Source organism: Peromyscus eremicus, chromosome 2, assembly GCF_949786415.1.
Source record: "Peromyscus eremicus chromosome 2, PerEre_H2_v1, whole genome shotgun sequence".
NCBI lineage: Eukaryota > Metazoa > Chordata > Mammalia > Rodentia > Cricetidae > Peromyscus > Peromyscus eremicus.
Window position 1 is genome coordinate 82,928,182 of NC_081417.1, and position 25,836 is coordinate 82,954,017.

General features: G+C 41.0%; 1 protein-coding gene and 1 non-coding gene across 3 annotated transcripts in view; one reads left to right on the plus strand and one right to left on the minus strand.

The window, feature by feature from the left end:
* Positions 1 to 25,836, minus strand: part of Astn2 (astrotactin 2) — a 968,023-nt gene that overhangs the window by 355,663 nt on the left and 586,524 nt on the right. For both annotated transcript variants that reach the window (XM_059254463.1, XM_059254462.1), the window contains exon 12: positions 4,333 to 4,499. In XM_059254463.1, coding sequence (XP_059110446.1) covers positions 4,333 to 4,499 — 167 coding nt within the window. The remainder of the gene's footprint in view (positions 1 to 4,332; positions 4,500 to 25,836) is intronic.
* On the plus strand, positions 1,298 to 1,409 carry LOC131905436 (U11 spliceosomal RNA). The gene has a single exon (XR_009377948.1). It is a non-coding gene; the product is annotated as a U11 spliceosomal RNA (small nuclear RNA).

A 25,836-nucleotide genomic window follows, 5' to 3' on the forward strand; every position in this document is an offset into this window, starting at 1 on the left:
CTCTCAGCTACTTCTCCAGTACCAAGCCCGTCTGCTGCCATGCTCCCTGCCATGATGATACTGGACTAATTCTCTGAAACTGTACAGAAGTCTCCAGTTAAAGGCTTTATTTCATAAGAGTTGCCTTGGTCTTGTTGTCTCTTCACAGCAATAGAACAGTGACTAAGACAGACACCTAGGGGGCTAAGAAATAGCTTCTTTTCTTAAAGGATACGTGGTATTACAAGTAAAACATGGAAGTCAGGAATTCAGTGGAGTTCCCATAGGTAGAAAAAAATGTGGCAGGATGTGTCATCTGGCAAGAGACTGGCAATATGGGTAGTTAACCAGAGAGCCAGTATGTAAGATTCATCCAGATATCATGAGTAAAATTAGATTAGCCACAAACGGTAGATATGGTGGTGCATGCTGGCAATCAATGCTTGGGAGGTGGAAGCAAGGAAGATCAGGAGTTTAAGGTTATCTCTGGCTACACAGTCAGTCCAAAGCCAGCTTGAGTTCCATGAGATCCTGCCTCAACCCCCTCCCCTACTCCTAAAAACGGATTACAGGCACATGTAAGTATTCTCTCCTTAATCAGAGGATGGGTAGAAATGAAAAAAAAATAGATTATTAACTATATAGCTTATTGAATGTTTCATTCAGTATATCATTCCCCATAATTATACATATGGATATAATATATTAGACACATAAAAGTAAGAATGACAAAGAGAAAAAAATCCTTTCTATATGTCCTCTAATCCCACTTAGTAAATATTGAGCCATAATTTAAGCAGTCTTTATTTGAAAGCCTTAATATTATTACCCAGCACTGAGGTAATAATACAACTCATTCACAAGACTCCCATGATGTTCAGAAGAACTTGCTGAAAAAGATGTTTGCCTTAAGAATAGAATGTAGGTGATGGTAGCACATGCCTTTAATCCTAACACTCAGGAGGCAGAGACAGGTGGATCTCTGAGTTCAAGATGAGCCTGATCTACAGAATGAGTTTCAGGACAGCTAGGGTTACACAGAGAAACCCCCTCTCTCTCAACAAACAAGCAGACTAGAAGGTGACAAAGAGGTGTCCAGGCTAAAGGACCAGGAAGACAAATGGGATGAGTTGGGGACAGGGAGAAGAGGAGTTGCAGATATTAACTGAATTACTCCAGACAAGCAATGCCTTACATTGACTTACATTAAGTGAAGACATTTTAAAAATCATTACAAGTTGAGCACCTCCTATGTGCTAGGTTCTGTTCTGGGTACTGGATACAGAGTAGGAAGCACAATATAAAATTCAGTTATTGAAAAAGGGGCTTCTGTCAGGAGTGGCACACGTAGGGCAACTTTATTGCTCTGCCTGCAGAACTGGTATCAAGAGACTTCAGAAGCCTGATTTTTTGGTCCCTCAGCAGCTGGTGATTATTGGTCCCCAAAACAAACAAACAAAAATTCAATAACTGAACACTTAAATGCTATGGCTTTCTACCTATTAAACTAATAATTATACAGCTTACTGAATGCTTCATTCCACATGCCAGTCTCCCTGCCTGCATAATCACACTTAATCCCCACAATTGTGTACAGTTACTTCTGATCTTACATGAAAGAGCAAAGGCTTAGAGAGACTGAGTCATTTCACCAAGATCCCGTGACTGGCTATATTCAGAGGCTGGTAACTATTAGCAGGTCTGTCTGGCCTAAAACTGAAGTCACACAGCCTGGGCTGGAATTCCTATGCCCACCAATTACCAGCTACGTGACCTTGGGCAAGCCACTGAGCCTGAGCACTCAGTGCTTGGTTTTCTAATCAGTAAAGTAGACATCATAACTGCCCCTTTCTTACAGAGTTGTCGTGAACATTAACAGGGCAGTCACTTAGAGCAGTCATGACACGTAAGAAGTACTTAATGAATCATTAGCTTCTGTCATTAACCTGGCTGCAAACAGATTTATTCAGCCTCCTCCCATCTGACCTTAGACAGGTCATAGAGCTTTATGAGGAGTTGAGCAAGGGAGGGTCTGTTTTGTTTACCCTGCTTAATTCAAAGGCACCTTACTTCTCTCTCAGCCAACTCTCTCACAAGCACCTGCTAATAGCCTTCATTGTTTACAGTGCTCCTAACAAGTGTGGGTAACTTCTCATTTGCATCTTTAATAGACAATTTCCCAAACATGTGGAAGCTACAGTTGGCTTTAGGAAGCCTGCATTCCATTTCCTTTTCTGTTCTGTTTACCAACAGTGAAGGGGCTCTAACAGCTCACCCACGCTCTAATCCAATCTTGTTTAACACTTTCACAGAAATTTCATGGTACAAAAGGTCAGCAAGTCCAGTTTCACAGACCAGCAAAGCAAAGTGGAGGGCATCATGTCATCAGGAAGGGGCGAGCATCTGTCACCAGGCCACATCGTGTGGTTCATTGCTCTGCTCGGTATGTAGCTCCAAAGCTCTTTTGGTACTCACACAAATGTGGTGTAGGCAAAGCATCATTCCCTATAATATCCCTTCACATATTATGCCTGTGCTACAGAGGAGGAAACTGAGGCTCAGAGTTAAGCAATGTCAAGTCAAATGCCAAAAGTCACCCAGTAAGGAGGCCACAAGCTACATTACCAGTGCTATTGCCTTGAATGTGTTACTTAACAGGACAGTAAAACAGACAGTACTTTGTACTCTCCACAACCATCTTTAGGTTGAGACAGGTATTATCAGCATTTTACAGACACAGAAGGTCAGGAGTCCTGGGAGCCTACTGCCTAAGGGACAGAGGTAGTCCTGGGACTAGAAGCTGTCTATTGAATCTAAGGTGCCCTGCAGTGCACACTGGGTAGAAGGCATTGATAGTTTCTGATGTCAAAATCCATTACTCCTGTGGCTGCTGCTGTGTCTGTTGTTATTTTCTGCAGAACACCCTCCCTCCCACAAAGTGCATAGCGAGGAAAATAACGATGATAAGAACACAGCTGATTCCGTATGCAAGCCTGCAGATCTGAATCCATGCATAATTTACTCAACACTGCCCTGCAGTCACTTAAGCTGAGGAGAGACTGCCATAAATTCAGGTCTGCATACGCTAATTTATTTCTTATTTATTTTATCGATACATATCTAAGGCCTCCAGCGAGCTGCTTCAACACCTGCTTGAAGGCACTGGCAGCCCCGAGTTTGAAAGGGTCAGGAAAAGAGACCCTGAAATAAGTACTTCACTCTGTACTAGAACTATGAAAGTTAAATTGATTTTCTGGTAAACTGGGACTAAATTCATGCTTGCTCCCACCATTTTTTGGGGGGGGGGGAGTAGGGGATGCATAGGACTGTAAAGGTTGCTAAGTCTCTTTTTCTGCTTTGCTTAGAAATGAGAAAGTCTGGTACACTTCTCACAGGGATCACAGGACTCTTTTGAGTGACAGCCAAAGATGAGCAAATCAGAGACAGAATAAGTAGGAGAAGTAAAACAAAAAATGTTATTTTCTTGAGAGCTTACTGAGGACCAAACACCACTCTAGGCACTGAGGTGGTACAAGTATCATCTACAGGGTCACTTGGAAGAAACATCATCTGCCCCTGTGTGTGAGAATAAGCATCTTTCACAGGTTGGTAAGCTGAATCCCAGAGAGAGAGAACAGAGGCCATGGGGAACTGATCTGAATATATTCTCCTCTTCATTTCTCACACTGATTTCTAAACTTGTTTTGTTTGGCTGGGGATACAGCTCAGGCAAGTAGCACTTGCCTGGCATGTGAAAGGCCCTGGGCTCAATCCCAAGCCTTCTCCAACCAATAAAAAAGGAAAAATAAAAATAAAAATAGTAACAAAAACACCTGGGCTTGAACTCGGCAGGAGTTTCTGTCTAGAAACTCTACCTGTGTGATTGGTTTAAATATACCACTCCCCAGCTAGTTGTCCTGACCTAGATGGACATGGGACTCAGAGAGGCCAAACAGTAAAGCTAAACTACTGAGTTCCCACAGGGTCTAGTTTGCAACCTAGCAGAGCCAGTGTGTGTACTTATATATACACCTTCACATCCCTGAATCTGTACATACGTTGATGGGGATGCAAGAAAGACAGAGAAAGGTCAGGGACACGGACCAGAATGGGACAATATCTAATCTATACCTTAGGAAGAGGCTTAGAGACAAGTGCATGTGGTCCTCATTCACTGTTTGTTTTTTTATCCATTCTTTTTTTGCACACCCAAAAGGGTATGAATCAAAAGGAGTAAAAGGCCATGCCCCTGCCAGTCAGCCCTAGCCTGGTCAGGTAGTATTTCGTGAGCATTTGTCCACGGAATCCCTGCAGCTATGTGGGAGTTTCTGGACCTCAGAGATGGAGACTCACCCACAGAACATGAAGATGGTGCTGGAGGTGGCATCGTAGGGCAGAGGCAGTGTCTGTTGCAGGCAAAGCTGCTCACACCCTCCATTAAAGCCATCAGAGCAGTCGATGCCCTTGGAGTGATCATAGCAGCCTGAGCCATCCTTCATGGGCTTCAGTTCCTCAGGACACTGTTTAGAGAGAAGACAACAGGGTGGTTATAATGCAGGAGGTGGCAGGTTTCATCCCTCTCCTCACCCACAGATGGTGACCAGAGTCTTATTTGAACAGTAGGGCCTGGGATAACATTCTTTACTTCTCTAACCTCAACATACCTCACAGTAGATAGGATGTTTGTGGTCATCGTCTTCGCTGAATTACGAAACTGAAGGGGCATACTGTTGTTAAAATGCTTAGAACACAGACTTCATAGAAACATGTTGTAAATGTCATTCATGGCGACAGTGCTAGGGTCATCTTCACTGTTTTTATGATTATTATCCAAACCAGGGCTCCTGCTATAATAGTCACCTAGAAAGGCTTCTAGGTGTATTAAAACAACAACAAACCAAAGTCTAATAATATGAGTTTAAACTCTAGCTGCTCTCACTGTGTGGCCTTAGGCAAATTACTACCCTCTCTGAGTTTCAGTGTTGTTGTCTATAAAGTGGACATAGTGTAACTATAGAATAGCTGTGAAACTTAAATATGAAGCATAAGCGCAAATGCATACCTCTCGGAATCGGTCTGTAGCTGGAGAATTTTTCTCCAGCTCCCGCCACCAAGTCCCGCCAGTCCCAGAGCCCACTTATAAAATAAACACATAGACTCTTACATTATTTAAACTGCTTGGCCATTAGCTCAGGCCTGTTATTGTCTAGCTCTTACTCTTATATTTAGCCCATTTCTATTAATCTTTACTTTGCCACATGGCTCATGGCTTACTGGTACCTTACATCTTCCTTGTCCTGATGGCGGCTCCCTCTCACTCCGCCTTCCACTCCCAGAATTCTTTTCCTTGTCCCGCCTATACTTCCTGCCTAGCCAATGGCCAATCAGTGATTTATTTACTGACCAATCAGCAACACACTTGACATACAGACCATCCCACAGCACTTCCCCTTTTCTTTTCTTAAAAAGGAAGGTTTTAACTTTAACATAGTAAAATTACATATAACAAAACAATTATCAAGCAAGAATTACAGTTACAATATTAAAGAAGAGATCCTATCTATCTTATATTTGTAAGTTTAAGGTTTTATATCTAACTTATCTTTTATTATAACTAAGGAAAATTGTAAGTATCTAGTCTTTAACCACATCAAAGACCTCAGAAGGATATACTACTACCTGAGAAATGGAGAAGGATATAAGCAACTTTTAGGAGTCTTGTAGGGTAGACAGAGACAGCTGGCAGCCTGGACAGTCATTCAAAGTTCTCTTGTAAAGTTGGGGCATCTGTCTTCAGCCCACAGGCCTAGAGTCTCTTATTTACTTTTCTCTGTGTCTTGTAGAATGTCTGGCAGTTTTCTCTGCAAAGCAGGAACCTGAAGGACCATTTTGTCAAGCAAAGTTCAGTGGTCACCTTCTTATGGGTCCTGCATGTCCAGTTGATCAAGCAGTCCAGGCAAGAACAGTTTCTTGCCCAAATGGCTATTTTTGTCAAGGTGAAGATAAACTCCATATGGAGTGTCTTCGATGCCCATACTCCTCTCTGAAGTAAATCGGTGATGTCAGGAGCAGACATGTCTCATTGTCCAGAAAGTCTAAATTTTTTTAAAAGATTTTAAATGCCATATTCTGTAGGTCTTTGAAGTGTTTGAAGACTACTTATCTATCTGAAATATATCTATGTATACCTAGAAGACTTAACTAACATGGCTACAAATATGATTATCATAGATGACTAACTATTAATCTATTTTTTAATTATCCATTACAATTTTAAATGAGTTACATAAACATAATACCTCAAACAAGAATAGAAATATATACAGTATAACAAAATTAAGTTTAAATTTGTATCAATAAACTAAAATCTATAGCAATGTAAAACATTTTAAACAAGTTGTTACTCTTTAAAAGTAGGTTCATTAATCTACCCTTTCATCCTATCATATCTAAACTATCCCCCTTTTTGTTTTAGAAAGAGATTGTATTTATAATCAACCTGATTTAAATAAAAATATTGGTTTTTCTCTGTCCCACACCAGAGGGCTCTTCTGATTTGGGACACAAGAATCTCTTAACCATTTTTTTTTTTGAGCAATATGTCTGGGTTTAGAGGGGCATATCCCTATGCCGTACAGCAGCTCTAAATGCTTGGGAAAAAAATTCCAGAACCTGGAAAACCAACTGAGGTATACACAAAGATATTTCAGGGACCGCACGAACCCTTCACTGATTTTTTACAAAGACTGAACACAGCTATAACAAGAGCTGTATCAGATAAAGAATTAAGAAAAGTATTAACTGAGTCCTTGGCATTCGACAATGCTAATGCAGAATGCAGAAGAATACTTACACCATTAAAAATCAGATCAGCTCCTTTGGAAGAATGGATTCAGTATACTAATGGTGTTGAGTCTCGTAACTACAGTAATGAGGCTTGGATAGGAGAGACAAATCCCAGAGGTGAAAGAAGGCCCCGTGTTACCAAATGTTTTAAATGTGGTACACCAGGTCATATAAGTAAAAACTGTACATGGGGTATTCCTAGGAGTAATACTCCTTTTAGGAATAGCCTAAACAGGAGACCCCAACCACCTCCCGGATTATGTAGAAGGTGTGGCAAAGGCCGACATTGGACCAGTGAGTGCAGATCAAAAATAGATATACGAGGTAACCCTTTACTGGCGGGAAACGCCTCAGGGGGCCTCTTGCAGGCCCCCAAATCAAATGTAGTACGAACATTCCCAGCCACTGTGGAAGAAATTCCTCTCCAGGACAACTGAATAAACCACTGCCTAATGTAAAAACCGATACTGCAATGGATGATAAAACAGCTCTGATGGATGGATCACAGTTTACAAAGAACACTATAAAACAAATATTTTGGCAGACTTCCATAAATGGTCAAAGACCAAAGCTTAGAATTCGAATTAATGGCCTGGTTATGGAGGGACTGGTAGACACAGGTGCAGATGTGACTATAATTACACCAAAATCATGGCATCCGAATTGGCCTCTTCAAGAGGTAGATGTCCAACTTTTAGGGATTGGCACCCTATCTCAGATAAAACAGAGTTCGAGATGGGTTGAATGCATAGGGCCAGAAGGACAGAGAGGAAGACTGAAGCCATATGTAGCAAATGTAGCAGTAAATCTTTGGGGCCGAGATCTGTTACAACAGTGGAATACCCAGATTAAAATTCCTACACTTTCAGAAAAAGAATACAGACCAATGCATGTTTCTAGGAATAATATCATCGCATGCTATAAAAATCAGGCACCAACCATTCAGGCTGTTCACAAACAGAGCACAACTGCTGTTGAACTCTCAGAAGTACCAACTGCCTTACCTTTAAAATGGCTAACTAATAAACCTGTCTGGGTTGGACAATGGCCTTTGACAAAAGAGAAGCTACAAGCTTTAGAACAGCTGGTTCAAGAGCAGTTAAATGCTCAACACATTGAAGAATCTACCAGCCCTTGGAATTCTCCTGTATTTGTTATTAAAAAAAAGTCTGGTAATTGGAGAATGCTGACAGATCTGAGAGCTATTAATAAAGTAATTCAGCCAATGGGCTCCCTACAGACTGGGATGCCCTTGCCCTCTCTGCTACCTAAAGAATGGCCTATAATAGTTATTGACTTAAAAGACTGTTTCTTTACCATACCCTTACAAGAAAATGATAGAGAAAAATTTGCCTTCACAGTACCTAATTATAACAATTCTCAGCCAGTCAAGAGATATCAATGGAAGGTCCTCCCACAGGGAATGTTAAACAGCCCTACTTTGTGCCAATACTTTGTGCAGAAACCATTGGAGATAATTCGTGTAAAGTTTCCACAATCCATAATTTATCACTATATGGATGATATCCTATTAGCTGATCCAAAGTTAGATACATTAGAAAGCATGTTTGAAGAAGTAAAAAAAGTTTTGCCTCACTGGGGACTGCAACTTGCTCCTGAAAAAATACAAAGAGGAGATTCTATTAACTACTTAGGATATAAGATAGAGCTACAAAAAATTAGACCCCAAAAGGTACAGCTAAGGAGAGATCGATTGAAGACTCTTAATGATTTTCAAAAGTTATTAGGAAGCATTTCCAACTTACTGGGTATCATGGGAATACCCAAAGATGGACTACAAAATTTGGCTAATACTCTAGAAGGGGACAAAGAATTAAATAGTCCAAGAGAATTATCAGCCGAAGCTGAGAAGGAATTGGCTCTAGTAGAAAAGACAATTCGAGAAGCACATGTGGATCGTGTGGATCCAGAACTTAAATGCATTCTTGTCATATTCCCCTCCAGACATTCCCCAACAGGTATTTTGATGCAGAGGGAAGATATTATATTGGAATGGATATTCCTACCACGTAAACCAAATAAGAAATTAAAGACTTATATAGAAAAGATCTCTGATTTGATTCAAAAAGGTAAACTAAGACTTCGCCAGTTGACAGGAATGGACCCAGCAGAAATTGTAGTACCTTTAACTAATGAAGAAATTTCATCACTATGGAAAGATAATGAATACTGGCAGAGAGCCTGCAGTAACTTTTTGGGAGAGATTAACAACCACTATCCCAAAAGCAAGAGAATAGAATTTATAAAGAAAACCGAATGGGTCCTTCCTCACATTGTACGACAAAAGCCAATTTCTGGAGTCCTCACATTCTATACTGATGCAAATAAATCAGGGAAAGCAGGATATAAATCAGGAGACTTAAGTAAAGTGGTACAAAGTCCATACAGCTCTGTACAAAAGGCAGAACTGTATGCCATTCTTATGATACTGATGGACTTCACAGAACCCCTCAATATAGTCACTGACTCTCAATATGCAGAGAGAGTTGTTTTACATATTGAAACTGCTGAATTTATTCCTGATAATACAGAATTAACTTCATTATTCATACAATTGCAGGAAATCATCAGAAAAAGGGAACATCCTATATATATAACACATATCAGATCCCATACAGGTCTGCCAGGACCTCTAGCACAAGGTAATGATGAGATTGATCAGTTACTAATAGGTAATGTGCTAGAAGCTTCAGAATTTCATAAGAAATACCACACAAATAGCAAAGGTTTGAAGAAGGATTTCTCCATCACTTGGCAACAGGCTAAGGATATTGTGAAAAAATGTCCTACTTGTTCCATCTATAACCAACTTCCATTACCTGCAGGGAGCAATCCAAAAGGTATACAAAGAAATAAAATTTGGCAGATGGATGTGTTTCATTTTGCAGAATTTGGAAGATTAAAGTATGTACATCATACCATTGACACCTATTCAGGATTTCAATGGGCAACTCCTATGAGTTCTGAAAAGGCTGATTCTGTGATTACACACCTATTAGAAGTTATGGCCATCATGGGGATACCTGTACAAATTAAGACAGACAATGCTCCAGCATATGTCTCCAATAAAATGAGACAATTCTTTGCTTATTACAATATAAAGCATGTTACAGGTATACCACACAATCCCACAGGCCAAGCAGTCATAGAAAGATCCAATCGAACTTTAAAGGATATGCTAAATAAACAGCAACAGGTAACAATGACTCCTAGAAATAGATTGCATAGTGCTTTATTAACCTTGAATTTTCTCAATGCTGATGAGAAAGGAACAACAGCTGCAGAGAGACATTGGACGACAGACAAAACTCCCGAGCTAAACCAACCGGTTTATTTCAAGGATGTGCTGACCTCAGAATGGAAACCTGGATATGTTCTACGTTGGGGAAGGGGTTTTGCCTTTGTTTCTGCAGGAGAAGAAAAGCTATGGATACCAACAAAATTAATAAAAATTCGATTTGAACAGGAAAAACCCCTTGATGAGGTGAAGTAAAAGATCATCCACCAATGTGACATCTCTACAAGTTGTAAGAAAAATTTAACAATCAAGGTTGGGGTAGGGTTCTGTTTTTGTCTTTCCAGGATAATGGAAATACCCGTCTTCCAAAAATCATAAGGCCTTGGATATCCGGATGTTTACAGCAGAAAGAAAGAATCTATTGGTACCAATCTACACACGGTAAAATCTCACTGTCTAACATCTATCTCTCTATTAATATAGAAAAGTTGTGGTCCCAATTCAATTATAAGCCAAGCTGGCTTTGGAGATGGAATTGGCTCACTCCTTCTCTAAACCCAAGCACATTGCTAAAAGAAAAGTTTGAGAGATTCTTCAGTACCATATCAGAAGAGCCCTCTGGTGTGGGACAGAAGGAAACCAATAAAAAGGGACCATTGTCTTCTAGATTCTAATTCTCTCCATGCTTACTCTTAATTTCTCAGAATCCTTTCTTACATGCTATGTCCTCTTTAAATCCAAATCTTCCATTTTGATAACAAATAAGTTTTTCTAATAGCAATCTCAGAAGTCTCCAGAAGGAAGATGGGGCCCCAACAACAACTCTACCCAATCCAGAATGATGCCATGGTAATCATCATCATACTACACTTCTTACCAGAATTTCAGACAATCTTACCCATTACTCTAAGACTTGCTGCAGAACCTACAGTTAGTCTAACTGAAATTTAACTATCTGCGCTTTCTCACAGTACCCAACAGAGATAACATCACCCCCTAAACAGCAGGAAGCAATTCTAAGAAAACGACGCCCCTTCTCCCTTAGGTTTCATAATTCTCAGGGTTATGGATGATGGTTACAGGGTTGGGGGTGGAAGGAAATATTAAACTCAGTACTCCCAAAAAAAAAAAAAAAAGGAAAAGAAGAAATGGAATGGATACGTATAAGACATTATGGTAGATTATTGTGTATACTAGTAAACAAATTTAGTAAAATAGCAGCCTTAAATAATTTGCACTGTAATTTGCACTGTTATGGATTCTTATATGTTGATACAAATGTAAACTATTTTTATATTCCTGTTTAAGATAATTTGTATATTGATACAAATACAGAACTATACTTGGTATAATGTACATATATTTCTACTCTTATTTGAAATGTTTGTATATTGATACAAATGTAAATTTATATCTGTCATACTTTATGTATGTTCTACTTCTGTTTAGGATATTCGGTATATTGATATATATTTAAGATTATTGTCATATTGCATATCCCACTACATACTCCTACCTCTGTTATAAATATTGATATATATTTAAGATTATTGTCATATTGTATATCACACTATACACTCCTACCTCTGTTATAACATCTTGTGTATTGTCACAACTTTGAAGTCATCGTTCTTTACCATACACTTGCTTATAGACTGTCTACCTTGTTTACGTGAAGCCTTAGTCCTTAGGTTATTTCAGTAGATAAGACTTGTAGATTTATAGTCACCTATGCTTGTCATCTCTATAGTTACGTTAGTCAGGTTATACAGATTTACAGATACATAGGTCAGATGGACAGGTAATCTTCAAACACTTCATAGACCTAGAGAATATGGCATTTAAATAACTTAGAATTCTGTTGATGCGAGACACAATTGCTCCTGGCTGCACCAATTTGATCCCGAGAGAATGTTGGGCTTCTAGACATTTCCATTTGGAAGTTTGTCTTCTTGGCACAAAATGGCCTACTGGGCAAAGAACTGCCCTTGCCTCGACAGCTGACAGTACAAATGCAATGCTATCCTTTCTGGACAAGCGGGACACAAGGAAAGCGACCACTGTACTCTGCCAAGACAGGGTAAGATGGTCTTTCAGAATTCCTGCTTCTGAAAATGGTCTGTCAGATACTTTAGGCCTGTAGCCAATTTGAATGCACCAACAATGCTGAGAAACATTAGGTGATTGTCCAGGCTGCCAGCTGTCTCGGTCTACTCTCGCAAGATTCCCGAAAGTTGCTTGCATCCATCTACCATTTCTCAGGTACCATTATATTCCTTCTCAGGTCTTTGATGGGATTGAAGACTAGCAGTTATAGTTACAACTTAGTAGATAGAACATATTAAGTATTAGATTCAGGTTCTTTAGGGTAGGACACCTTTTGGAATGATCTTTGTAACATGCCATTTATCTATGCTCTATACTTCTCTGGATTTTAATATGTGTTTCTTGCTTGATATTGTTTGCATTGGTTGTAGTTCCATCTTATCTAGGTCATTATCCCTCATTATTCCTGGACAATATTTGATAACCATTCCTTTGTATATAGTCTTGTATTAGGTTAGAACCTTCTTATTTAGACAAAAAGGGGGAGATGTAGTGGGTAGCCATTCCAGCTTTGTTCTGGAAGTTCCAACCCCCATTGAGACTTCGGCAACTGTCACGCCTACAAGGCGGGGCCAAGGGAGGCGCCTGGGGACCCGAGATCCGGATCGGCGAACGCTCTCTTGGTTCCAGGACGCTGGATGGTGGAGGTAGACAGAGGAGAGCTCCAGAGAACACCGCTGGACTGTGATACACCTTCCCCAGACCCCGCGACCTACCTATCCCTTAATTTGTAAGTTACGCCATTAAATAAATCTCCTTTTAACTACGTGGAGTGGCCTAAATAATTTCACCAACATCGGTCACATAATTGGTACCCCAAAAATGTGTATTACCTTTCTATGTTAACTTGATCTCTTTCCCACCCTTGTCCCTGGAACCCTAAGTGATCAGCTTTTATACTCACCTACTCACTGCAGTGTGGGGAGACTCCTAACTAGTCTGGCTTCTCTACATTGTCTTCTATATAGCCACTGAAATGATATTCCTGTATAGCACCATGCCTCAGCATCTGTAAATAAGTGAGTCTGCAAATGCTTGAATTTTCCTTAAGCTGGTGATAGAAGTCCTCTACAGACTGTTTGCAATTCCTCTGTCAGCCATGCATGGAACTCTCAGCCCTAAGCAAACCCCAGAGGTCCACACCTTCTAGGACCTCAGCTGTGACACATTTTCTGTGTCTTGTCACTCTGAATCTCTGGGAATGGAAAATCTTGTGTTGAAGTTCACCTGTCTATTAATTCCCATCACTGGGTGTGCTAAGCTCATCTGTAGATCTGCTGATGGAGAAGCAATTCCAATGCCCTTGCCTTCTGAACAAAGAACCAGGTTTTAATTTCAGTCACCTTGCTGTCATTTCCACTAAGATAACACCCAGAGCTCAGCCCTCTGCATCCATCAATAGACATCACTGATTAAAATACCCTCTCCTTACCTCCCCTGACAGCTCTACAGTCTCCTCCCCATGATCCTAAAATTATAGGAACAACAACACACACATCCACATTAATTTCCATAAACCACAGCAATAAAAAAAGGAGGTCAGCTCTCTTGGAAATTAAATTTTGCCTGAGTATGATTTGTAATTACAAATGCACAAGAGAGTTCTTCGAGACATTTGAGAATGGTGCCAGCAAGGGTGATGGAGAAACTAGGTTATAAATGGCCTTTTGTCAAGCTGCAGAAAGGCTATAAAACTGCTACATTTTGTGCTTAAAAAGAAAAATCAATTTTGCATGTGAGTGAAGTGTTGTACATATTAATACAAGCTCAGGAGAGGCCTTGCCTGTTTCTGAACATCAACTGTCAGGCAGAAGGACACTGATCATGTGGTTAATTAGAGCCTGTTGCTATACTGGGGGCTGGGTTCTGTCCACCTTGAAATACTCAGAAACAAGTCTTGGGCTTTCTCACCAAATCACATGAGATACCTGGCAGAAGGTACTTGTCAAAGTTCTTTCCACTCCTTCCTGGCTCCAATTGCTTTTGTTCTTTCAATGGATGCTCCAGGTTTTGTGTGTGTGTGTGTGTGTGTGTGTGTGTGTGTGTTCCACCAAGCCACTCTTTCTTGCTATTTTATTCATTATAACAAACAGGTAAGGGGCAATGGCCCCTGACTATATGCATCTACAGAAGCCCCAGAAACTGTGAATGAGAAACTGTGATGTTACCATCCATGGTAAAGACTTTGCAGGTGTGATTAAGGAAAAGCTCTGGAGACTTTTTTGGATTTTACAGGGTAATCTAAATGTCGACACAAATGTCCTTAAAAGACAGATGCATGAAGAAATTACACCCACAGCAGTAGTCAATGCAGAGACTTGTAACTTAATCAAAGGGCTGAGAATAAGCGCCTGTTGAGTACTTGGCCCTAAGTGGACAGCTATATCACCCCTGCCCTGATCCCCAAGACTCAAGGAATATCACAGAAGAGGCAATAGAAAGAATATAAGTGGAGGATGTGGAGGAATGCTGTGAAATGCTGTCTTCTAGATATGACATGGATTTATATACTCACCATAGCTGTGATTATCTGCATACAACCTGGCTTAAGATCAGCCAGCATTCCAGTACTGATGGGCAAGGAGCTTATGAGGTTTCACTGCTAGCTGAGAAGCTATTGGTAATTGGTGGTTGTTTGGAAAGGAATTTTCATTTTTCTTTAGGGGTGTGGCTGCTAGTAGGCTACCCATATATATGCAGGAAGCATTAAATGGTCTCAGAAGGTTATCAAAAAAAAATACAGAAGAGGGCATGAGGTGGGAGGAGTCATGTTGGGAGGTTCTGAGGAAATGGGAAGGAAATTAGGGTTGTATTTGACCAAGATACATTGTATATATGTATGAAATTATGAAAAAATAAAAAAAAAATCCACAGAGTAATCAAGTGCAGGCGAAGAAAGAGATGAGGGCAGTGTGGCCATGAATCAGAATTGAAGCAGTCACCAGGAGCTAGAAGAAGAGATGCATAAATTCTCCTTCAGGGCCTCTAGTGGGAGCAGCACTTACCAATCAGTACCTCCAGCTGAGATTTCTGGCTTACAGAACAGTTAGAGAATGCCTTGGTGTTGTTTTCAGTCACTCAGTGTGTAATTACCTACAGTAGCCAGAGGAAACAGCTGGATCCTGTCACTATTTCCATTTACAGATGAAGAAAGTGAAGAGGTTACACAATCAGTGTTGGGAAAGGCAGGACTTCCATAGTTTGTCAACTCTGGAGCTCTTAACTGAATTTTGTGTGTGGTAACTAATCTTGATTGCAAACTTAATTAGATTGAGATATGCATTAGAGATTAGCGAAGCCCTGGGTTGTCTATGAGGATATTTCTAAAAAACGGATTTGATCATGATTGCACTGATCAAGTCATTGGTTTAATCCACTGATGCATTCTAAATTTGAGTATTGTATTTAGAAGCAGGGAAGCTGTAGAAGACAGGACTTAATCGGACGAAGCAGATTACTGAGGCATGCCTTTGAAGGTTGTGTCTTGATCCTGCCCCTTTCCTTACTCTCCCTGCTCTCTGGCTGCTGTATGGTGAGCAGCTTTGCTCCACTTTGCCCTTCTTCCATAACGTTCTGCAGGACCACAACCTGGAAGCAATGGAGCCAGCTGATCATGGACTGACTCCTCTGATGCCATGACCCACAATAAACATTTCCTTTTTTAAGTTATTTCTCGGGGGTATTTGTCTCAATAATGAAAAGCTGAGGGACATATTCGATAGAGCAAGACTGGGCCTCAGCTGGTCTAACCACCTTACTTTACAACTGAGGTTCTGAGGATGAGCATCCCAGACAGATGCTCAGCAAAGGCATCAGGTCTCTCTAGCCTCAGCTGTGGGCTCTCTGCTGACACACTCCATTTTGGCCATATAAGAAGTCTGCTGCATCTCACTGTGCCTCAGGGGACTCACCTATAAATAGAAATGATCAGGCCTCTCTTGATGGCATTTCTGTACACTGTGAGAAAACACACCAGGTTGTCTGTGTCTGGCTTTGGGTCTGACATATAATAAGCACTCAGTATGTAAAAAAGATATGGCTACATAAATTATAAAATGATAAATACATAGACCTTCTATCCCTACAGAAAACTGAACTAGAACTCATGGTTGACTTTCTTTCCCTTTCTTATTGGTCAAATCCTTCACTGGATCACTTAACAGATACTTATTGGCCAAATAATATTGACTCAAAGCTGAGCAAGTGTTTTAGGTGCTAGTTACAAAGTAATATGCAAGTAATACGTAAAATACTCCTGCGTTCATAGTGTTTAAATTCTAGAGCAAGGGCAAACAACAACTAAATAAGCAAAATGATTGTATTAGAGAGTCATTTACATCTTTAAAAGCAGTATAATGTGATAAAGGTTTAATAAGGATGGGGTGAAGGAAACATGAATTAACAACATACATAGAAAACAGACTTTCTGTTGAAAAGTGGCTATTTATCTGAAAGTTTCATATCAGTTTGAACATAGCAGCTTTACTGTGCATGTTTTCCAATTCATGGCTATACCATAATTTTCCACTTCTTTCGATTTTCTTCTTTTCCTTTCATTAGTATTCAAATTTTAATATACACGTCCTATACATATTTTGCCAAATTATTGTTTACATATTTCATTATGTTTTAGGAATTGTAGGTGACATTTTTATTTCATTGTTTCTAAGTTCATTGCAATATATAAGTAATAATAAAAGAGGACAGCTGAGGGGAGAGACTGGCAGCTTAGCAGTTAAGGGAGCTTGGTGTTGCCCTTGCAGACGACCAGAGTGGCCAGAAAAGTAGGTGGTTCACAATCGCCTGTGACTCCAGCTCCAGCTCCAGGGGATTCATTGCCTTTTTTCTGGCATCCATTTGCACTCATTCATTTGTGCACCCCCCCACACCCCCTGCTGCCACCACACACTTTTAAAAAATAGAATCTTATTCATGCTTAGAATTTAAAAAACAAACAAACAAAAAAAAACTTTTCATCATCTGGCCAGTAAATAAATGTGTGACTTATAAATAAAAGCACTCCAGCCTTCTGTCACTTTTCTGATTGAGTTTTCTATTTTCTGGTCTTGATGGCTGGGTTATCCAGCACTGTGTTGAATAACAGACAGTAGTCCTTATGATGCTTCAGAGAAAACAGGTTGCCACAGTGGCCTGGTGATTTCATGCCAATGGCTGCTTTTCAATATTGCAAATATCTTCAGAAAGCATTTCTTCCTGAAACCAAACTGTACCTGGGCTTTACTGACCAAACTAAAGATTTTCGGTTCTTTCTGCTAAACCTGATTTTTATACTCACTATAAATGTGGGTAAAATAAGTATGCAAAATTTACACCATAGCTTTGGACTTTCTTGGCATTTACTCTGCCAAATTACTAGCCTGTCACTTTAGCCTACCATAAAAATCTCAAGACATAGACAAAATGTAAACACATTTTTTTTTTGACAGAGTACAGCATCCAATTCCCACTGGAGTCACAGTCTCATCTAAAACTTCATGCACAGTGTTTACTATTGACACTTGGGTCTTCTGAATCCCTTAGTACCAGAATCACCTATTCAGCTCTGTCTTCATCATCTCCATCTGCCTGGGAATCAGTTCAAAGACTTAAGAACTAGGTGAGGTTCAATTGTAGCAACAGCTCCACTTCTGAGACATTGATTTTCTGGTTTAGTTCCTTTTGTATCTCTGTGACTAAAACATCTAAGAGAAACAACATAAAGAAAGATTTCTTTTGGTCAGTGTTTCTGGTCATGGGGAGATTGGGGAAGAGGAGACTGCTCATCAGGACAGGCAGGAAACAGAAAATGAAGAAAAGACTGGGAACCAGGTTGAAACTTTACACTCACACCCTCTTGTGACCTACTTCCTCAAGCTAGACCTCCCCACAAAGGTTCTACCTCGCCACCCTTGTCCCCATCCCCCAAACAGCACCAGAGCTAGGAACCAAATGTCAGCAAATGTGCCTTTGGGAGACATCAAATTCATGCCACGAAACACCTAAGACTTCGTCTTTGGTCCACAAGACACTAAAATATGTTGCTTCTGAGTATGTAGTGATGTTTGAGTCACCTTTACAGTGGACTCAAGGTGCACATCCCCACATAATTCATCTGTTGAAATCTTAACTCTTATTTTGGTATTTGTTTAATTTATTTCTCTGTGTGGTCATTAGATCATGGGGACAGAGCTCTCATGTGTGGTATTTGTGTCCTGATAAGGACAGAAAATCACAGTTCTCTTTCTTTCAAACATGAAGATATGGAATAAAGCAAGTCAGGAGACTGTCCTTTTCCTAGTAAGTGAATCAAGTCAGCATTGGTTTCAGAATTCTGGTCTTCAGAACTGCCAGGTAGCCGGGTGGCGGTGGTGCACGCCTTTAATCCTAGCACTCAGGAGGCAGAGGCAGGCAGATCTCTGTGAGTTCGAGGCCAGCCTGGTCTACAGAGCGAGATTCAGGACAGGCACCAAAACTACACAAAGAAACCCTGTCTCGAAAAAAAAAAAAATGGGGGCCAGGGCCCTACAGGTCCCCCTTTTACTAGAAAATGAGCTTCTGACTTAGGTTGCGTGGGACATCAGCAGGTCACCTTACCCATCATGGAGACGCCTGCCCAGGCCACACAGGCGCTCTGTCTTAGGTTGGTGAGTGCTCCCCCAGGTATTACCCATCTCTGAATACTCATTATCATACAGGCTCAATCATGTGCGAGCTGCAGAATTAACTGCTGCCAAAGATCTCAAAATGGCCCTGGGCTTGCAATCTGTGTGTTCCACACAGAAAAGACCAACAGAAGTCCTAACCTACCCATAGTCAGCCCTGGCCCCCATATTGGGTAACTTGTTGCCTTGTTTGCTGACCTTGACCTTGATATTCTCCTTGTGCTAATTCCCTGCCGGGTTCCACCCTCCTGAATGGTTAAGGGAAGTTCCTTGTCTGTGTATCCTGCATAATGGGCATTAACAGCTTAGATGCAAGATTGTAAAACATTGGTATTGAACTTCTGCCCTCTGGGGTTCTCCCATTGTGCTATAAGTCTGTATTTAAGACCTCGTCCCTCCTTCAAAGAAACGGCATTCAGCAGAGAAAAAAAATAAATAAATAAAAGTTGAAAAAAAAAGAAAGAAAGAAAGAAAAAGAACTGCCAGGTATAAATGTCTGGTAGTTAAACCACCCAGTCTGTGGTACTTTGTTACAGCAGTCTGACTTGAAAAGTTATTTATTTCTAGCTTGGAAATTATGTCTGGAAAATATTAATTTGCATATATAAGTTCTTTAAATCTACTAAGAACTTTTTTTCTGGCCAAGAATATATGTTCTATCTTACCATGTATATTGTAGCCACCGGAACATATTTAAGTTTCTGTTTGTGGCACTATCAAAGTAGTCTATATTCTCTGAGCAACAGTGCTGCTTGGTTCTTCACAGAATCCTGCTAACTGTGTGTGGTTCTGCCGGATGCTGAAGGAGGAATACTGAAGGAATCAGCCATAATGGTGGGTTTGTCTTTTTCCTTGTCATTCTCTCAGTTTTTGTCTTGTTCATTTTCCCCTATTGTCTGGTGTATAAACACTGATGGTGATTATGTCTTCTCTGTGAATGATTCCATTATTTGTATATGATGTTCTCCTCTGGCCTATTTCTAATAAGTAGTATTTTATCAGCTATCAACACAGCCCCTTGCACTCTTGTTTTATGTACATGATTCAGGTCTCTTTTTCTAAGCTTCCACCTGGAGATGTGGAATGAATTTTGGAGAGGCAGCATATAACTGAAAAGTGTTTGTGGACTCAGACATCTCAGATTTAATATGTCAGTTGATACAGTACTACCACGTGATGGTCTGCTTTCTGTGTACTTTGATTTCTTCTTCTTTTTCCTCTCTTCCCTGTGGGTTGTAGTTAGGAGTTCCACTTGAATTTATCTATTCTTGCGTATATTTCCTTGTGTAATTTTAGAGTTTGTCTGATTTAGGTTTACATAAGTTGGCAGAGCTGACCAGCATCATCATTTTTTTTTCCCCCCAGGTGAAGTAATGTTTATTAACTTTATTTCTCATTATGTTTTATGTCCATTGCTCTTCCCCAATGTAATGAAATTTCTTCATTATTACTTTAAATACATCTGGAACCAATCAGACAGTGCTGTAAATTTTTGTTTCAATCATCAAACACAACATTTTAAAGAAAGAGAAAGAATGTCTATTGTGTCTCCCTGTATTTTTTCTTCTTCTTCTTTCCTTCTCAGTGTTCAAAATTCCTCGTGTGGTGTGATCATTTTTTTTCTTTCTTTGACTGATTAATGGATGGATTTCTTTTCTTTTCTTTTCTTTTTTTTTTAAAGACAAGGTCTCATGTAGCCTAGGCTGGCCTCTCAGCTTCAACATCAGAGTGCTGGAATTTCAGGCACGCTCCCTGCATCTACTTGTTTCTCTTTTCCTTTCTGTTTAGACAACGGCCTCAGCCATTCTTTCTTCGACAGTTTGCAGGACACTATCTCTCTTTTTCCTGTAGCTGAGAAAGTTTTGATTTCTCTTTAATTCATAGGGGATGTGTTCATTGGACATTGGATTTTTCATCATTCAGTAATTAAAAGAATGGCACTTGGAGGTTATGGTGGTGACTGCTTTAGTATCAGCACTTGGGAGGCAGAGGCAAGCACTTGGGAGTTCTGGGCTAGCCTGATCTACATAGTGAGTTCCAGGTCAGTCAGGGATACCAAAAAAAACCTTGTCCTAAAAAAAACCACACACACACACACATACACACACAAAATGTGTCTTTTCCCTTATGGCTTCTCAGGAAAACTCTATTGTCATTAAAAATATGTTACTTTCATAAATAAGGTCAAATTTTATTTTCCATTCACCAGACTTTTTAAAATATAAAAAAATCTGATATGTTTTCATGTTAACTCCTTTGCGTTTACCCTGCTTAGCACTTGCTTAGCTTTTTTAATCTATAAGTTTTCTAAAAATTGGGCCCTGTTCAGCTAGAAAACAGGAGGTGTGAACAATGCCTAAACTCAAAACATCGTAACTTAATGCTGAAATGCCCAGGCCTCCCCTGGGTGCTATTTGTCATCCCAATAACCTTCTGTTTTATATGTTTCTTTTGATACTGCTTCAGTAGGGGAAGACTATTTGTGATAAAAGTAGAGAGAAATGCATCTTCTCCACTTGGCCTCTTTTGACATCTAAGAGGTGGGAGATGGGAATCTGACTTCACATAGTACTTCAGTTACATTGTTCTTTCCAAGATGGGAAGGATTAAGTCTAGATATGCTCCTTACTTGGCCTCTCTGATTCCACACTAGTAGGCTGGGCCTCATTAGTGCTGGTCATTGATGGACATCCCGACTTTCTCCTAGTCTTCCTGTGACATCAATCCGTGAAGGATTGCTTCAGGGCTGTGTGTTAGCAGTGGAAATTCAGACTCTTCATGGACTCTTGTTGACAATGTCAACCCTGTTGACAGTCAGTAGGACAGGAATAGGGTGCTCATTACCTGACGATGGAAATTAAAGTTTGACACGTTACGTGACATTTGCTAGCTTGGAAACAGGGCAAGTCCACATTTTCTCCCTGTGGTTTTTGGAGTAAAGCCAATATTATTTAACAATTTTCAGCCTTGCCTAGTCACCACTCTCCTAAAAACTGACTAGAGTTAGCATGTTGTGGATTCCTTAGGAATTCGATTTTCTTTTGCTCAAATGTGCCTATTGGCATTTCTGAGCTGCTATCTACTTTGGCAAAGAGAAAATTCTGGACTGGACACTCCCTTTTCTTTCCCTTTTCCTGAGTACCCATGTCCACAAGTGATAGCTTTCTCTCTGCCTCTGAGACAGACGGGGGGCGGCATGTGTGTTGTATATATTGTCTAGAGGTGTTAGCTGTAGTTAACAAGAGAAAAATAGAGCAAATCCGTCTATTCCCCCGCAGGCTGTTGTGCAGAGCCCTGCAGCTAAGAAGGACTTTAACATTTTTTCATTTTTTTTTTTTTTTTAGAAAAGAGAGAACAAGAGATAAAAATAAAAGACCACATGTGACTTGCCAAATCTAAAATATTTACTGTGTAGTACTTTACACTTAAAAAAAGAAAAAGTTAGCTGCTGACCCATGACTTCAACCCTGAAAGACATCCATGGTTTGTTCTAAGTATACCTGGAGGGTTTGGGGAGGGTTGTCAGCAGAGGAACAGAGTGATTCGATTTGCTACTTTGAAGAGATTACCCAAGTTAGTGAATTCAATTATCTCTAAGCATTTTCTTTGAGCTCACAAAAGGAGCCCTGGGAAGCAGGCTCTAGGAGAGTGGGACTGGGCATGGCGAGGAGGGCAAGTTCATGCAGCAGTGAGCCATCCCTCAGGGGGTGCCCCTCTGCCCAGTGCTGTAGCGTAGGTAGGTGAGAGAGATGGAGTCTAACTCAGGTCGGCTGGGACATGTAAGTTCACAGCTCCCATTCTGCTCCGTTTCCGAGGAGGATCTATAAAACGATTCAGGACCAGCGTCCGTGGGCCTTAATCCATCTCAGTTCTAGAGGAAGACACCAAGGCTGCCTAGGAAATTCCCAGCTGTTCCACCCTCAGCTGGTCCTCTCCAAATTCCCCTCCCCCAGCCTCTTCTTCTGTTCCCTGTACCTGCTCTCGATGCTTCCCGGCCCGATTTTTCATCACCACCAAGGCATTTGTTTCTGTTTGTAATTATGCATTTTAATGTTCATTAATTGTGGAATGCAAATTGCTCCGAGTGCAAAATTTGTAATGAGCTGTTCTGCCACCCCGCCCCCACGTCTAGAAGGTGGGCCAGCTGTTCTCAGCAGAAGGAAAAACAATCGGCTTACAAGACAACACAATAAAACACCTTCTCCTGGGGCCTGAGTGTACTGTAAGGTAAATAAAGCTGAAGGCTTTCTCGGTGGCACCCAAAGAGGGCCTGTCTCTCCTGGATCCTGAGAGACTTTGGTGTGTGCCACATTTATCCATTTTTCCAACAGGGGCCTGGCCTCTTACTGCATGTGTACCCTGAACTGGTTGGTGGATTTCTCTGACCTCAGTTCTTAGCCAGAGGACAAGAGAGCCAAGTCCCACAGGCTGGGGAAAACAGTTTCTTAGAAACTGGAGTTTCATTTGGCCCTAGCTTGGCCTCTAACTGGTTAGGTGGCTTCAGTACAGCATAAAAGACTATTTCCTCCACTATAAAATGAAGGCACTGGGCAGTGGAAGTTGGAGAAGCTGCTCAGTGTCTAGTTTTTTTTTTTTTTCAAAGTATTGTGTAAAGGAGAGACCATCTTGAAAGCATTTGAGAGGAACCGACTGAACATCAGAGCCTTGGTAAGGATGCCGGTGGCTTTGCTTAACTATGATCAAACCGTACTATCCTCCAGGGGACCTGCAAGTAGTCCTCGTCCCTAGATCTCTTCATCAGAGCAGCTATAATAACAGGACTACCCCTAATTACAATGTTCCTGTTATCTTAAGCACAGCTCTATGATCATGGTCAAAACTTAGCCACACTCGAAGGCGGTGATGAGGTTTTAGACCATGAGGCTCCAGCAGAGCATGCTGTCAATCGCAAAGAATGCACAGAACTACAGTGAAGTCTTCCTTAGCCATGTCCTGGGTTTATGTTCTGCTTCTCTGAGCCTTCGTTTCCACATTTATGTCGTGAAAAAAGGAAATGAGACGTTGTCTTTTGAGAGAACCAAGTGAGATCATGCACTCTGACACAAAACAGGTACACATGAAAGTGGGCACTTGGCTAATTTGTCCAGACATGAAACTTTCAGTGAGAACTCAAGAAGACCATCTAAGAAAAGTCAGCAGCTCCCCATGGGAGACCTTGATTTGGGGGATATGAGGATGCAGGGTGGCTTGGGAGAGAGGGCTGGGGGGTGGGAGGAGGGAGGAGGGGAGATCTGTGGGTGTTATGTGGAGTAGAAAATTTCTTAATGAAGAAAAATAAAAAAGAAATAAAAACAAAAAACAAAACAAAAAAATGAAAAAAAAAAAAAAGAAAAGTCAGCAGACATGGGCAAAATGACCCTTGTTCTTATTGGCGATGCTAAAGTTGAAACAGTATGCTCCTGGGCACTTTGATGAGAGAACTGGAGCTCAGAGAGACACGGTGACTTGCCTGAGGTCACACAGACAGTGTGTAGCAGTGTGAACTATCACTGAAGAGTCCCTGACTATAAATGTGTATCTGTTCCCCTGATCCTTATGGAAGCTGGACTACCTAAGTGGTTCAGATTGATGAGATCCCCAAGGGATTCTGGGAACCTTCTGAGAGGAGCTCTCTGCCCGGTCACAAGCAGCCTGGGGAGCTTTAAGAACAGAGAGGGTCTTTGTAACAGGCTTGGATATGCAGCTGAGACACAGCATCTTGGGAACAAGAAAAAGGAATCAGAAAATAAGGAAGGGCATACAACAGATGTTTATTGAGCACCTACTGTGTGTTTCATACTTTGCCATCTAATGTCTCTGAGTTTTCACAAAGCCCAGAGATTCCTCGGAGATACACCCATTTTACAGACAAGTTACGGAAAATCATACAAGCTAAGAAATGGCTGCTGAATTTTTCAACACAACTGTTGTTTGATAATAGAATGAGGGGGCTCAGACTCGGCTTCCTTGGTCCCAGGGAGCCTGTTGAATGCTGCCTGGAATAAATATGAGTGGGGAAGGCCAAGCTGGCCCCGTGGTCCTAGCCCTCCCCACCTCTCAGGCTCAATCTGTCAACAAGGCCAGCTAGTCCAGAAACTAATACTGACATTGATTTGGACAAACAGGCCAGTCAGGAGCCTGTAATTACTGGGAGTTTTAATCAACTCATGCCATTTCAGATGCCATTCAGTTTGTACTAGGTCTCCGTGCTGACAGGAAGGGAAGGACTAGACTGCAGTAAGAATTAAAGGGATCAATAGTCCTGGACTGTGGAACAGCAGCTGTCGTCCCCATTGGGGTCCTCTGGCCTCAGGGTGGAGAAGGCAGAGAGTGCTCCAGCTCCTGGGAGAGTGCTCCAACTCCTCAGGGTGGAGAAGGCAGAGAGTGCTCCAACCCCATCCCACACAGGCACTCCCCAAACAGTTTCTATTCTCTACAGGATCCAAGCTCTGGGCATGTGTCCCTGTTCTGGTTGTCCCTGTCGCTAAGGAAACCTCCATGCCATATATTATGGCTCCTGTGGTATTGTCCTGTGTGTCTCTTCCTGATATTTGATATTAGAGCATTCAGGAGGAAAAAAAAAAACAAAAAAAACAAAAAGCAATAAAGTCTTGTACGAAAGCTGAGCTTCCTAACTGTGTGACATCAGACAACTCATGACATCTCTCCTCTGTTGGATTTAAAGTGGACTAGTTGACAAATAATGGCCCTCTGGGTTGTGGGTAATACATAGTACCATCACGGGTAATAAATACTTGTGTTCAGCCTCCCTCTGGTGATTCTTTGTTGTTATATTTAGTGCTGCTGAGGATGGAACTCAGGGTCTCACTCATGCCAGGCAACTGCTTTGCTGCTGTGCTTCATGCCTCTCTCCTCCCTTCCAATTTTGCAATGGTCAGAAAAAAAAAGTCTTCCTTCTCTCCCATACCATGCTGAGATAATTCTTGCTATGCAGTCTGTCTCCCAGGACTCCTGGCTATTGAA